The sequence below is a fragment of the Peromyscus leucopus genome, chromosome 5, assembly GCF_004664715.2.
Source record: "Peromyscus leucopus breed LL Stock chromosome 5, UCI_PerLeu_2.1, whole genome shotgun sequence".
Taxonomy (NCBI): Eukaryota; Metazoa; Chordata; class Mammalia; order Rodentia; family Cricetidae; genus Peromyscus; species Peromyscus leucopus.
This window is the reverse complement of record NC_051067.1, coordinates 105,688,670-105,702,778: the sequence shown is the minus strand read 5'-3', so window position 1 is coordinate 105,702,778 and position 14,109 is coordinate 105,688,670. Positions and strand designations below refer to the sequence as shown.

The 14,109-nt window shown below is 42.1% G+C and overlaps 1 protein-coding gene across 1 annotated transcript; it reads right to left on the bottom strand.

Annotated features, from left to right (window-relative positions):
* Positions 1–3,845: 3,845 nt before the first annotated feature.
* Positions 3,846–14,104, bottom strand: LOC114703553 (CKLF-like MARVEL transmembrane domain-containing protein 2B). Its single transcript, XM_028884389.2, has 4 exons — positions 13,677–14,104; positions 13,417–13,575; positions 4,824–4,925; positions 3,846–4,253 (listed from the first exon to the last, which is right to left on the bottom strand). The coding sequence occupies exons 1-4, from the start codon at positions 13,803–13,805 to the stop codon at positions 3,972–3,974; spliced, it is 672 nt and encodes a 223-aa protein (XP_028740222.1). The 5' UTR covers positions 13,806–14,104; the 3' UTR covers positions 3,846–3,971.
* Positions 14,105–14,109: the final 5 nt, after the last annotated feature.

Below are 14,109 nucleotides of genomic sequence, written 5' to 3'. Positions count from 1 at the left end.
CAACTTGAATGGTCAGTGACTATTCTTTATGATACCTTTTAGTATTTTTCTCAGAAGCATAAATTAGCTTATGGTTTGTTTTTGAGATTGGAGGAATATAATTGGAACATTGGAATCTGGGTATTCCATTGTTGTAACAAATCATGTTCCCATAAATTCATTTCTATGTTAGTCACACATGGCTTTCATTTTCCTCTCTGTCCTTCTAGCCTTATACATTTGCCCCATCTTGCAGTTTGTTTTGCCTGAAATAAAGTTCCAATCCCTAAAAGCTGAACATTTACCTCCTGAAAAGGCCAATATTGATGGCAAGATTTTGGTGCAATTATTGTTATATCTGCCCCCATGTCTACCATTCTTTCAATTACATTTGTATTTTTAACTTTGGTCTTTGACCATTTATGGAAGTTTGCCAAAATATTTGCTTTATGGTTTCTCCTGAAATTTTTGTTTTATCTTCTAAAGCTGTTCTTTCATTCAGAGCAGTATGGTTTTTCATAACAGGTATTAAGTCTTTTAATTGCACTGTGGAGGAGTTTCCCTGATGCTGAGAGGGAATGATTGAACCAAATTTGACATGGGGGCCTGCAAGAGGCCCCCCCCATGGTATTTCCCAACAGCAAAGGGTTACCTTGCCTATTTCATGTTGATCTGTATTCATTAGTCCAGTGTTGGCCTTTGCCACACCTTCTGCATATTCCAGAAAGCTGGGGCCTTCTGTTTGGATTCTCTCTAAAAAAAAAAAAAATGTTCCTAGGAATGCCTTGTCTACAATTGCTTTTCAGTTGACCTGGTTTACCACAATTAAAACATCCAACCTTTTGACTTTTCTTAAAATTTTTAGAAGTCACTTCTCCTATCCAAGTATCATCATAAGGATGAGATCTAACATCAGCTGTATTTTTAATCCATTTGTCTGTGGGTGCAGATGTTGCCTTTAAAGGCCTAGTCACCCTTTTACATTAGCATTTTCAAAAACCAAAGATTCAATTAATATTTGTCTAATAATCTGATATTATTCTATTTACAGCTGAAGTCAATCTTTGTAAAAAGTCAGTGAAGGCTTCTTTGGACCTTGTGTAACATTAGTAAATGGCTAAGTCCTCTTTCCTGATTCTTCAGTCTTGTCTCAAGCATTTAAAGCTGCTGTATGGCATAGGGCCAAGGTGTGATCATCAAATGTAATCTGTCTTTACACATCATCATAATGGTCCTCACTGAAGATTTGATCTTGGGAAATCTCATAATCTTTATCCCTACCTCGTTTGATGACTCTAGCTTCATCTTTCCAACAGGTTCTCCACTGTAACTGAGGACCAGCTTCTAATATGGCTCTAACTAAATCTTTCCAGTCTTGTGGAATAATTCTGTTCAGAGTAGCCCATGAATTTAACATCTGCTTCACAAAAAGTGAATGCATACCATATTAAACTGTTGCTTCCCTAAATCTCTTCAAATCTAACATTTCTATAGGATCCTAGCTATCTTCTGAATAGCCTTGGAGATGTCTATTATCTGGTGGTCATTCTTGAGTGGTAATTGGATAAAATAAGGTTGGTTTTCTAATGACATTGGGCCTCTCCTCTTCAGTTTCATAATGCAATGGTGTGGTAACTTCTGCTTTAAACTCCTCTGTCTGTGAATATTTTTCTTAGTTTCATCAGTCTGCTTTTCTAAGGATTTTATCTTATCAGTTCACTTTTCATATTTGGCACCCATATCAAACAAGTTTTTAAGGGATAAAACAAGAGTTACCAAAATGATAATGATTATAATTGACATTACCTCAATCCCAGATAAGTTGATTATCCCTACATTTAATTGTTTTATTTCAAAACATCTATTGTGGAACTATACAGAGACCTAACTCCATGCATCATAAAATTATTTCCCATTTTTTTTATGTGAGAACCCCCCCCCTTTTTTTTTGTTTGTTTTGGTTTTTCAAGACAGAGTTTCTCTGTAGCTTTGGTACCTTTCCTGGAACTCACTCTGTAGCCCAGGCTGGCCTCGAACTCACAGAGATCCGCCTGCCTCTGCCTCCCAAGTGCTGGGATTAAAGGCATGCACCACCACTGCCTGGCCTTTTTTTTTTTTATTCTCTTTTTTTTTTCTTTTAAATCTAATTCTCCTCTTTAAGAATTCCCAGTTGTCTCACCAGATCTGCTGACGACGATAGTGAAGTATGAGGCTGACTGTCACTGCATAGCACAGTTGAGCTGAGAACACGGATGTTGCAGAGCCTTGCTGAGGGCTGCTGCAACTGCTCACCTGTAGCTGTGAGTTGAGTGTGTGTCCCGGTTGCAACAATAGAAGCCTGAGCTCGTGTTAAGGACACTATCCTGTTGTGGCAGCAACCCGAGGAGGGCAACAGGGGAAGTCTGCAACCCACAGGGAGAAGGAGCCAGCTGTCTGAAAAGCAGACATAGGATGACTTGTGGAAGAAGCACATGTGGCGGGAGTTGGCCGAAGGCAGAGCCAGCCAGTTGTGGGAAGCTAACTCTGTTTGGAGCCCAGGCACCTCTGGAGTTTGGGTTCTGTGGAGTTTGGGCAGCAGCTGGAGGCTGTTGTAGAGAGACTGCAACAGGAAAATCCCAGGCTCACTCAGAGGGCTTGGGACAAGGAAGGAGGAGCCAGTCGGAGGCACAGTTGTGGTTCTAGCTGATGCAGCTCCTGTTGGCCGCAAAGCCAGGGGCCAGCAGCTATCTCCTGATTTTGTGCCCCAAGTTGGATGCCAGGTGATGTGTTTATCTAATTATTTTAACAATAAAAAATTGGGAGTCATATATTGGGGTAAGAACCTGAATGATCAGAGAAGCTTCAGAGAAGCCACCAGTGACCACCTATCTTTACCATTCTTCCATCCAAAAGGGCTGAGATCCTCTCTCAGCCCTTCCTTACTACTTCCTGTTTCCTATCTGTCCTCCAAGCCTCTATGGTTTATTTTGGTTAGCTAGCTCTGCCCTCTGACTCAAAGCAAGCTTTATTGTCAGAATGCCATCAAAATATCACATAACGCACAAGCTTCATGTGGTATGACTTTCCTAGCTGGCAAGCAGTGCATATATGGCATGTGGTTACCTGCATGGTTGATCCATGGCTACTTGCATAGTGAGGGCCCTCTTGTGATGTGCTGAATATGCTACTCAATCACAGCAGAAACTTCTGTCTTTGGCTACTTTCTGCTGTAAGTCCTATAAAAAGCTGCTACTGTTTTGTTAAAGGCTTACTCTGTGTGTGAAAATATTCCTGTGTGGGGTATGTGCATGTGAGAATAGTTGCTTGTGGAGGCCTGAAGAGGCAGTTGGATTGTGGAGCTGGGGTTACAGGTTGTTACAGTTGTCAGCCAACTTTCTTGGGGTCTTTTCTAAGTAAAGGATGCTTTAACCAAGAGCCATCTCTCCCGTCCCCGAGCTTTCTTTCTATAAAGAAAACGCCTCTTCAAAACTCAGCCTTGGCCTGTGGATTCCCCTTTTTGAGTTCCTGAGACAAGGACCTGGAACTAACTCCTGTGTTGTGATCGCCTGAGATGAGGAAGTGTGAGGAAGTCTGCTGTGCACTCCCAAGAACACTGTTAGCTCCTTTCTCCGTTTCACTCTTAGGACTCCAGGCTTCTACTTACACATCTCCTTCCTTGGATGTCTGCTGGAGTCTTCCCTCTTCCCTCAGGAGGATGAAACCCTTTCAGGGTGGGTAGAACCTCTAGTGCAGTGGTTCTCAACCTGTGGGTCGTGACCCCTCTGGGGCCTTTCCCTTAGCACCGAAATTTCCAGGAGTTTCTGTGGGATGAAGAGCGCCGGACAAATGGTGTCCAACTTTTAGTACAAAATCCATTTAAAGAGAAATTTTCTTTCCAAGAGGTGTTTATTGATGGAAAAGAAAAGTAGGCTAGAAAGCCGAGAAGGGGAGGGTGTAGAAAGGCCTGGCCACAAAGCTGGCTGCCATTCCTGACCGAGGGTGTCTCCCTCCAGTCACTTCTTTTTCTTGCCGCCCTTTTTTGCCTTCGCCTGCTTCTTCTTCTGCTTTGCTTTCAGCTTTGCCTCCCTCTCCTTCCTCTCCTTCTCCTCCTTCTCCTTCTGCTTTTGCTCCTCTTCTTCTTTCTGCTCCAGTAGTAATTTGAGGTTCGGGTCTGGCATCTTGCCGAACTTGTCCGGAGCAAGCAGATGGAGCTTTCGGAGCTTCTTGGCTTTGAAGTGTTTCCTTTGAAGACAGAGGTCGACGAGAGCAAAAAATGCGGCAATTGCCATAAGAACCTAGGGAAACAAGTGGCTCTTCATTATTTTGACTATCCACCTAGAGGCAGGCACAGATTCCATCTTGGTCTCTCATCAGAGATGATGCACAGGGTACCCATAAACATCTCAATCCTAGACCCTCCTTCAGTAGCCCTCCCTGGTTTCATGCCCAGTGTCCCCATCATCTTTCTTTTCCCTTTCTTTTCACATACACGAGAGTCAAAGGTGACTTGGCTGCCTTCTTAGACACCATGTTTAAAAATGTGTCTTCTGCATTAGAAACATTTACCAACTTCTTAAATTTGCATTGACCTAAGCTTTATTTGTTTGTTTAAGACAGGGTCTCATGTACCCAGGCTGGCCTTGAACTTACTATTGTGCCAAGGATGGCTTTGGACTTTGGATCCTCTGCCTCTACTTCCTGAGTGCCAACATTGTAGGTAGGCATGAGGTACTACAGTAAGTTTTTGCAGTGTCATAGATCAGGCTAGACCAGCACTCTATAGACTCAGCAGCAACCTAGCCCACGATCCCAGGATTTTTGTGACAGTGATTTAGGAAACCCATAGCTTAGAAGAAACACCTCACCACAGCGGAAATGTAGGTCATTGTATATTCACTTTTAGACTTCACAGCAAAGACTACGCCGCCTATGAGGAACACACAGGTGCAGAGGTCGTTCAAGAGGTCCTGAAAGTGAGAGAGATAAGCTGGTCTTAGATAGCTGTGCCCCATGCACCCCAGAAACAGCACAGTATCCTCCATGTAACCAAGTTCAAATGTCCCCCCACCCCGATAATTTAAAATATACAAAGGCAAATATGTTTCTGGCCAAGCAGATCAACCAGCGGCTCCCTGCTGGCCTCTGTGAGTGGAGCACACAGTCCAAACTTAACTGCTGTCTGCCCAGGTGAGCCACAGATACCATCTTGCCTAAAACACCTATCAGTAGTCATGTAAATACATGCATAGGCTACTTGATGGTATCTCTGTTCGGTACTTCCCCTCATCATTTCTGTACTCTCCTCTCCGTGAGAGCTTCCGTGAGCAGTATTGCTGCTGCCAGAAGGTCCTTGCTCTCTGACGTAACTCTGGGAGCCTTGCCGCTCCCTCTACACCCAGCCCTGCCCTACCCCCTGGACCACCTTCCTTGATTGCTTCCTCCTTCATCATTTTTTTTCTTTTCATTCCTCGGGGATTTGGTCTTCCTTTACCATATACAAGCTTTCTTCTCCCAACACAGAATAAAACCAACCAAAATTCTATGTATTTGTGCCCCCTGTCCCATTTTCTATTAATTGTGTTTTATCTTAGAGTGTCCAAATTTTAAACTGTTTTTAATTTTAGTGGGATGTACAATCTCTCCTGCCAATATTCCTAGGTACTCTCATTGAATGTTCTGTCCAACTTTCTTTTACAAAAAGGTTTGCTTATTTTTATTTTATGTGTATGAGTGTGTTGTCTGCATGCATGTAGTCATACCAAATGAGCGTAGTGCCTGAGAAGCCAGAGAGGGCATTGAACTCCCTGGAGTTACAGCAGCTTGTGAGCTGCTTGGGTGCTGGGAACCCAACCTGGATCCTCTGCGGGAGCAGCCAGTGCTCTTAACTGCTTAGCCAACTCACCAGCTGCTGTTTTAATGCTACCTCTGTCATATACAAGTTGCAGTATGTGTATAAGTCTGAATTCTCTGATCTATTCCCACGTTAGTACACTATTATAAAATACAATAGGCTGGGTGGCTTAAACAACAGATGTTTATCCTCTCAGAGTTCTGGGTCTGGAAGGACCAAGAGCAAGGTCCTAGAGCACTCTCCCTGGCTGGAGACAACAGCCCTTCCCTCTCTACCTTCATATGACCTTTCATATGACCTGTCTCTTCCTGGAATGATACTCATCGTTTTGGATCAGGGTCCCAACCTTAAGTTTTCTGTCTATTTTTAGTTGCTTCCTCAAAGGCCCCATCTCAGAATATAAATCCAGGGAGGACACAAACATTCCATTTGTAACAATTCCAATAGTTAATCCATGATCTAGCGACCACATCTTAGGGTAAATCTGGTATCTGGTTGGGAAAATCCATTCTTGTAGTTCTTTTCATTTTTCCAAAGATATTATTTATGTTTTTTACAAGCTCATATTAGTTATACACAATGATGGGCTCATTATATTTTATTTAGTAATTTATTTATTTATAATTTATTTGTATTGGTGTTTTTCCTACATGTATGTCTGTGTGAGGTTGTCAGATCTTGAAGTTATAGACAGTTGATAGCTGCCACATAGGTGTTGGGAATTGAACCTGGTTCCTCTGGAAGAACAGTCAGTGCTCTCAACCACTGAGCCATCTCTCCAGCTTCCCCATTATATTTTTATACATGTATATAAAGTAATCAACCACATTACCTCCCTTTCCCTGTCACCCTTCTCTTTGTCTGTCTTCCCACTTTGGCTACTCAACTTCTTTCCAACTAACCTCACCTCCTTTCTCTTGTTACAATGCATTTGGCATCCTAGGACACTCCGTTGCATGTACTATGCATACATATTCCTCTCTGAACAATGCACCTAACAACCTGTAAGCAACCTGGGACCCCCACCTGCATCAAACTCCTAGTGGAGTAAGTTTCTCCTCCCCTTAATGACTTGGACAATTTCTACCCAATTTATTCAGTACTGTGGAGGGGGATATGGAAAGTAGGAGTGCTGATCTGGCCTAAACTGTTTTTGGGTGCATGTGCAATAAGCTAAAACTGTGTTTTCAGGAAAACTTTTAGGAAGAATCCCCTATTTACCATCTTATGACTATGCATATTTGGAGTTGCATATGATTAAAATCAGATGCATTATGGGAAGGATATGAGCAAGGGCTTATATAGTCCAAGCCTATTAGTCTTAATAGAGAACCACCCAAATTACACCCTTTGTAAGCAAACTCCTCCCCCACTTGAACCCATAAAGGAAGTCAGCAAACAACAACTAAAGGAGGCCCCAAGCAATAACTGGGGCCTTGATTACCTTCACTTGGGTAGCTGCTGTCAGTTTTGACTGTGTATCTGCCTGTTCAATGGCTGCACTTTGAACAGAGATTACTGCTTACTTTGCAGTCTCTGTGGGCTTGGATAGGAGGCTAAGAAGCCAAAAACACCTTGCCAGACCTTACCTCCACCACCAGTACCAGTATAGCCTAACCTGGCCTCAAACTTGCTATGTAGCTGAGGCTGGTTTTGAACTTCTGATCTCTTGCCTCAACCTTCCAAGTGTTAGAACAGAGGTGTATGTTACCACATCTGGTGGTAGATGCTTCATTTATTTTCAGTCATATCTTAGCATATGGATTTGAACCTGAATTCTTTAGCTGTCTGATAAGTTAAAATGTCCAATGCCCTCTTACTATTATTCAGCAGTTTCTTTCTTTATTAAACATTCTCATGGCCAGTGATGGTGGCACATGTCTTTAATCCCAGCACTCAGAAGGCAGAGGCAGGCAGATTTCTTGAGCTCAAGGCCAGCCTGGTCTACAGAGTGAGTTCCAGGACAGCCAGGACTACACCATGAAACCCTGTCTTGAAAACCAAAAACAAAAACCCAACAAAAAGACAAACAAAACAACAACCAAACATTCTCTTGGTTGCTCTAAGTTACAAGTAAGATTTCTGAAATGTTTGTTGCCAGTTTTTCCCCAGTTTAACCATTGCTACTGTGGAGGGACAAAGTTTTGGGGTTCTATATCATGCCATATTTAGATGATGTCAGTTTCATTAAATATAGAAAGTTCTTGGTTTTGATCACTTTAAATGTTTCTTCTCCAGTCTCTTGTATGGAACTCTGATTTTGTATTCTGTGGCTCATCTTCTCCTTCATATTCCTTCTGTTTATCTTTCCAGGCTCGTTCTAGCTATTTCTCCTGTACCTGTGAACTCCTTCATTTTCTCTTTAGTTGTGTCAGAGCTGCTCACTCGTTCTGTATATGTATTCATTTGTATTTATTTTATATGCATGAGTGTTTTGCCTGCATGTGTATATGTGTATCACATGTGTGTAGGTGAGTGGAGGCCAGAGGAGGGTCAGATCCTCTGAAAGTCAAGTCACAGGAGGCCAAAAGTCACCTGATATGGCTGCTGGGAACTGAACCCAGGTCCTCTGTAAGAGCAACAAGTATTCTTAACTACTGAACAAATTCTCTAGAGACATTCCAACTCTCTCAACAACTTTTCGTTTAGACAAGGTCTTGCTTTGTCTCAGGCTGACCTCAAACTCACTCTGTAGTACAGGCTGGCCTTGAACTCTTGAGCCTCCTTCCTCAGCCTCCTGAGTGCTGGGATGACAGATTGTGCTACCACACTGGACCCTGATCTGTTTTTAACTCATCTGTTCACATTTTTACTTCAAGTATTATATTTTCTATTATAGACATTAAACTATGCACTTTAAAAATTGTTTATTCTGTCCCTATAGTCTTTTTGTTGCTGTTTGTTTTTCAATACAAAGTTTCTCTATGCAGCCTTGGCTGTCCTGGAACTGGCCCTGTAGTCTAGGCTGGCCTCTAACTCAGACATCTGCCTGCCTCTGCCTCCCAAGTGCTGGGATCAAAGGTCTGTGCCACCACTGCCCAGTGTTATAGTCTTATTTTTATCTGCAATCATTTAAATGGCATTAATTATGTTCTCACATCACAGCTCATGTATGGTCTCTGAGTCTCAGGATTCTATTCTTCCAACTTGTTTCATTTATTTAACTTTTGACACCAAATTTTTGCTATGAGTTCAGGATGGCCTTGAAATCAGTTTTCCTGTTTTGGCTTTTGAGTGTTAAGATTATTGACATATCCTATGGAAACATGGACCATGTGTGCCAATTTTTGATTCTTAGTTTGGAGAATTTTTAAAAGACCAAGTGTATCACAATTCACATGCTTTGGCTGTGGTTCTGCATTTATTTCTGTTATGAGTTCATAGGATGTAATTAGAACATCATCAGCCCAAGGCATGTGTTTTCTAGACTCTGGGCAGCAAAAAATTCAGATTCCAAATCTATGCAAGGGAAAGCTCTTAGCTTTCCCATTCTCAAAGAAAACCTAGGTCTCTTATCCCCATTCCCACAAGTCAAGTACAGATCAATATTTCCTGCTTCTTTGTGTTGGCAACATGTGTATATCTTCCATCTTTTCTTTCCTCTATGGATGCAGTATTCTCCAGATGCTGGCTTGATTTCTTTTTTTTTTTTTTGTGACAATACACAAGATATTTATAACAGAGGTAGGAATATATAGTGCAATATGCAATATGACAATAGTCTTAAATATATATCAATATACAGAATATCCTACATAGAAGTAGAACATACATAAAGTATGACAGATATAAATTTACATTTGTATCAATATACAAATATTTCAAATAAGAGTAGAAATATATGTACATTATAACAAATATAGTTCTGTATTTTTATCAATATACAAATTATCTTAAACAGGAATATAAAAATAGTTTACATTTGTATCAACATATAAGAATCCATAACAGTGCAAATTACAGTGCAAATTATCTAAGGCTGCTATTTTACTAAATTTGTTTACTAGTATATACAGTAATCTACCATAATATCTTATTCCTATCCATTCCATTTCTTCTTTTCTCTTTTTTTGAGACATTTTCTTTTCTTAAGAAGAATACTGAGTTTAATATTTTCTTCCACCCCCAACCCTATAACCATCATCTATAACCCTGAGAAATATGAAACCTTAGGAGAAGGGGTGTGTCATTTTCTTAGAATTGCTTCCTGCTGTTTGGGGGATTATGGTATCTCTGTTGGGTACTGTGAGAAAGCTCAGATAGTTAAATCTCAGTTAGACTAATTGTAGGTTCCACAGCAAGTTTTAGAGTAATGGGTGAGATTGTCTGAAATTCCGGCAAGAAGTGTAGTATGATGATGATTACCATGGCATCATTCTGGATTGTGTAGAGTTGTTGTTGTTGGGGCCTCATCTTCCTTCTGGAGACTTCAGAGGTTGCTATTGGAAAAACCTTTTTTTTTTTTTTTCCAGACAGGGTTTCTCTGTGTAGCTTCGTGCCTTTCCTGTAACTCGCTTTGTAGACCAGGCTGGCCTCGAACTCACAGAGATCTGCCTGCCTCTGCCTCCCGGGTGCTGGGATTAAAGGCGTGGGCCACCACTGCCCGGCTGAAAAAACTTATTTTTTATCAAAATGCAAAGTTTGGATTTAAAGAGGACATAACATGTAAGAAAGGATTCCGAGAGATGAAGAGTAAGCATGGAGAGAATTATAATCTTGAAGACAATGGTTCTTTGTTATTGGTTTCCTTCTGTCCCACACCAGAGGGCTGTTCTGATATGGGACTGAAGAATCTCTCAACATTTTCTTTTAGCAATATGCTTGGGTTTAGAGAAGAAGTGAGCCAATTCCATCACCAAAGCCAGCTTGGTTGTTTTTTTTTTTTTAAATTACACCCATGATATTAATCACATTTGTGGTATTCATAGATTACATTCAAAGTATTCATTCAATTATATATATATGTATATATACATATATATATATGTATAATTTTAATGTCGAATATCATTTCTTGAAGGGGGTAGGAGGTCTTAAATACAGGCTTACAGCACAATGGGAGGGCAGAAGTTTGCTACTGATGTTTTACAATCTTGCATCTCAGCTGTAAATGCCCATTATTCAGGATACACAGACAAGGAACTTCTCTTAAGCATTCAGGAGGGTGGAACCTGGCAGGGAATTAGCATTGGGAGGACAACAAGGTCAAGGTCCGCAAGCAAGGCAACATTTACCCAAAACGGGTGCCAGGACCCTGCAGGTCCCCCTTTTATTAAAAAATGAGCTTCTGAAAAAAAAAATGAGCTTCTGACTTGGGTTGCGTGGGACATCAGCAGGTCACCTTACCCATCATGGAGATGCCTGCCCAGGCCTCACAGGTGCTTGGTCTTAGGTTGGTGAGTGCCCCCTAGGCATTACCTGTCTCTGAATACTCATTATCATTCCGGCTCAATCATGTGTGAGCTGCATGGTTAATTGCTGCCAAAGATCTCAAAGTGGCACTGGGCTTGCAATCTGTGTGTTCGATACAGAAAAGACCAACAGAGGTCCTATCTCACTTATAGCCAGTAGGCTAAAGGCAACTGAGCCATTCCCTTCGTTATCGAGCCATACTGTACGTTGGAGTCCTTGTAAGATAGTATCCCAAAAGCAACTGGCACTTGAGTTTATAAATTTATAATTTTCAAAGCCAATCGAGATGTATATAGCTACTGAATTAAACTTATCATTCCCAATAGAATGAAAGATTAACTAACTGTGGTAGCTACTTTTGTTGCCAGGGTCTCCACTGTGCTAGCTGTAGTAAGCAATTATGAAATGGTAATCCCAGAAACAGTGCTGGCTTGATTTCTTAGTCCTCTGCTTGGCTTTGGCTTAAGGCCTTGTGCTGGGTAGTTTTACATCCACTTGACATGAACTAGATTCAACAGAGAGTCGAGAGCCTCAATTGAGAAAATGTCTCCAAAGATCCAGCTGGGGGGCATTTTCTTAATTAGTGATTGATGGGAGAGGTCCAGCCCATTATGGGTGATACCATCCCTGGGCTGGTGGTCCTGGGTTCTATAAGAAAGCAGGCTGAGCAAAGCACGGGGAGCAAGACAGAAGCAGCATTCCTCCATGGCATCTGCATCATGTCCTGTCTCCAGGTCCCTGTCGGGCTTAAGTTCTTATCCTGACTTCCCTTGATGATGAACTGTGATGTAAAAGTATAAACTGAATAAATTCTTTCCTCCCCAAGTAGCTTTGGTCATGATGTTTTGTCTCAGCAATAAAAACCTAAGCTAAAACAAGCCTCATCTCTTGTCTTGAGATTATTTGAAAATCCATATCTCAAGTTCCTAAAATGGTACTTCATGAGTCACTCCCAACAATCTACAGCTTGTATTGTCACTACTCCTGTTTTCCATCTCGAGAACCTTTGGATCCTATCTCTATTCCTTCCCTCTTCTTCCCCTTCTCCTCCCTCCATTCCTTCCTCTCTCCCTCACTCCCTACTTTCTTCCCTCATTTCTCTTCCTTCCTTCTTTCCAGCTAGGCTATTTAGTAAAAGCAACATTGGTTACATTTCCATCACTACGTTTAGGTTAAGTAGAGGAGGATTGACTTTCATGGTTTGGTGGACGTTATTTTACTGGATCTTTTCAGTCCCTTCCCTGGACACATAGTCTCCATCTTTTTGTCTTCTGTGCATTCTGTTTTCATTTAGGTTCCATCTCCTTCTCTCCTGTACTTGACTTCATGAGGACTGATGGATCCCTGGACACTAACAGCTTTTAACAAGAGGGCAGATAGGTAGGTGATCACAGCTATCAGAAGCATTAAGTTTTGATCTTTTTTTTTTTTTTCTTTCTTGCAATTTACTAGTTGAGTTGAGTTGAAGGGCAGGTTATTTGACTTTTGGCAATTCACTTGCTGGTTTGTAAGGGTAATGAAATGGGGAAACAGAGGTCTCTAGAGGTGGGTAATGAACAAAGGGAGCTGGAAGCTGAGGTGTTAATTGGCTATGAGGGAGCTAGGTGGGTACACTTGATGATTCCATTGAGTGAGGTGAGGGAATTTGAGTCATGAACCCTAAGACACAATGGCAAGAAGTTTACATGAGTTCAATCTTCCTACAGATTTTTACAGACCCTGAGGTACAGATAAGGGACTAACTAGAGGAATGGATGCTTGAGTGACTTACCAAGCTCAGCCTCACCCCATTGGATGACTATTTCAGGTTGACCATGCTTCTGAAACATTCTTTATTTTCGTCAGAGACCTGATATTGTTTTAGTCATGCTTGAAATTTGCTTCACTTTACCTTACTGGTTTATGCAGAGTTTGATTTTCTCTTTTGAATCCTGGAATGATATTCCAATGAGATGTATGCCAGCAAAAGCATTAGCAGAAATGGCTGGTTGTTACAGCCTTCCCCATTTGTGAGGCTAGCAAAGCCTCAGGCCTGTTTCTTTGACCCAACACAGGCAGGTTTGGGGATGATTTTCAGCCTGGCTTCTCCTCTACAACCCAGCTTCCTAGCCTGAGCACCAGTAGAGGAGGCAAGGTTGTCTTTTTCCAGGTGCTAGAATGTGATTGGCACCCCCTCTCCTACAGTCTTTACTTACAGTCATAGGCCAGTAGATGAAAGTAGTATATCTGCTGATGGCGAAGGTGTAAAGGAACATGAAGAAAGCAAAAAAGGACAGTTCCATAGAGAGGATCAGGATCAGGAGGGGATGTGCGGCAATTGATTCAAAGCGGTTGAGTCCAGCGATCATGAAGACCTGGGTGGAAAAATGCATACACCTGAGCTGCTGCAAGGTCTCTCCCAAACTTCTGAGGCCCTCCCCTCCACAGACACCCCTAGAATTCCAATCCAGCTTACGATACTCAGGGTCTTGACCACGGCGTGTCCCCCCAGCCAGAAGTCTTTATTGCTGTCTTTGAATTCCCACTTGTAGCGATCAAACCCCTTTCTTGTGCCCACATCATCCTTGGGCGTAGGTGTTGCCATGGTTAGCAGTAGTTCTCAATTTCTCGGGGCTCTGACTTGCCTGCAGTCCTTGAACAGGCCCAGCTCAAGAGAGAGCCTGGTGTCTTCAGACCTGTTCAAGGGCGGCGCTCAACTGACCGCTGGGACTGCAGAATTCTAACGCTTATGGTTGGTCAGCGCGAGCACCTCATCTCGTGGACCAGCAGGATTGCCTCGACCCTGGCAGAGGCCTGAAATTCCCACCCTCCATGCAGCAACTTGCGCTAAGCCCCACTGGCTCTACTGAGGTCTTCCGTGAAAAGAAGTCCCAGGTGTGTGGCTGTTG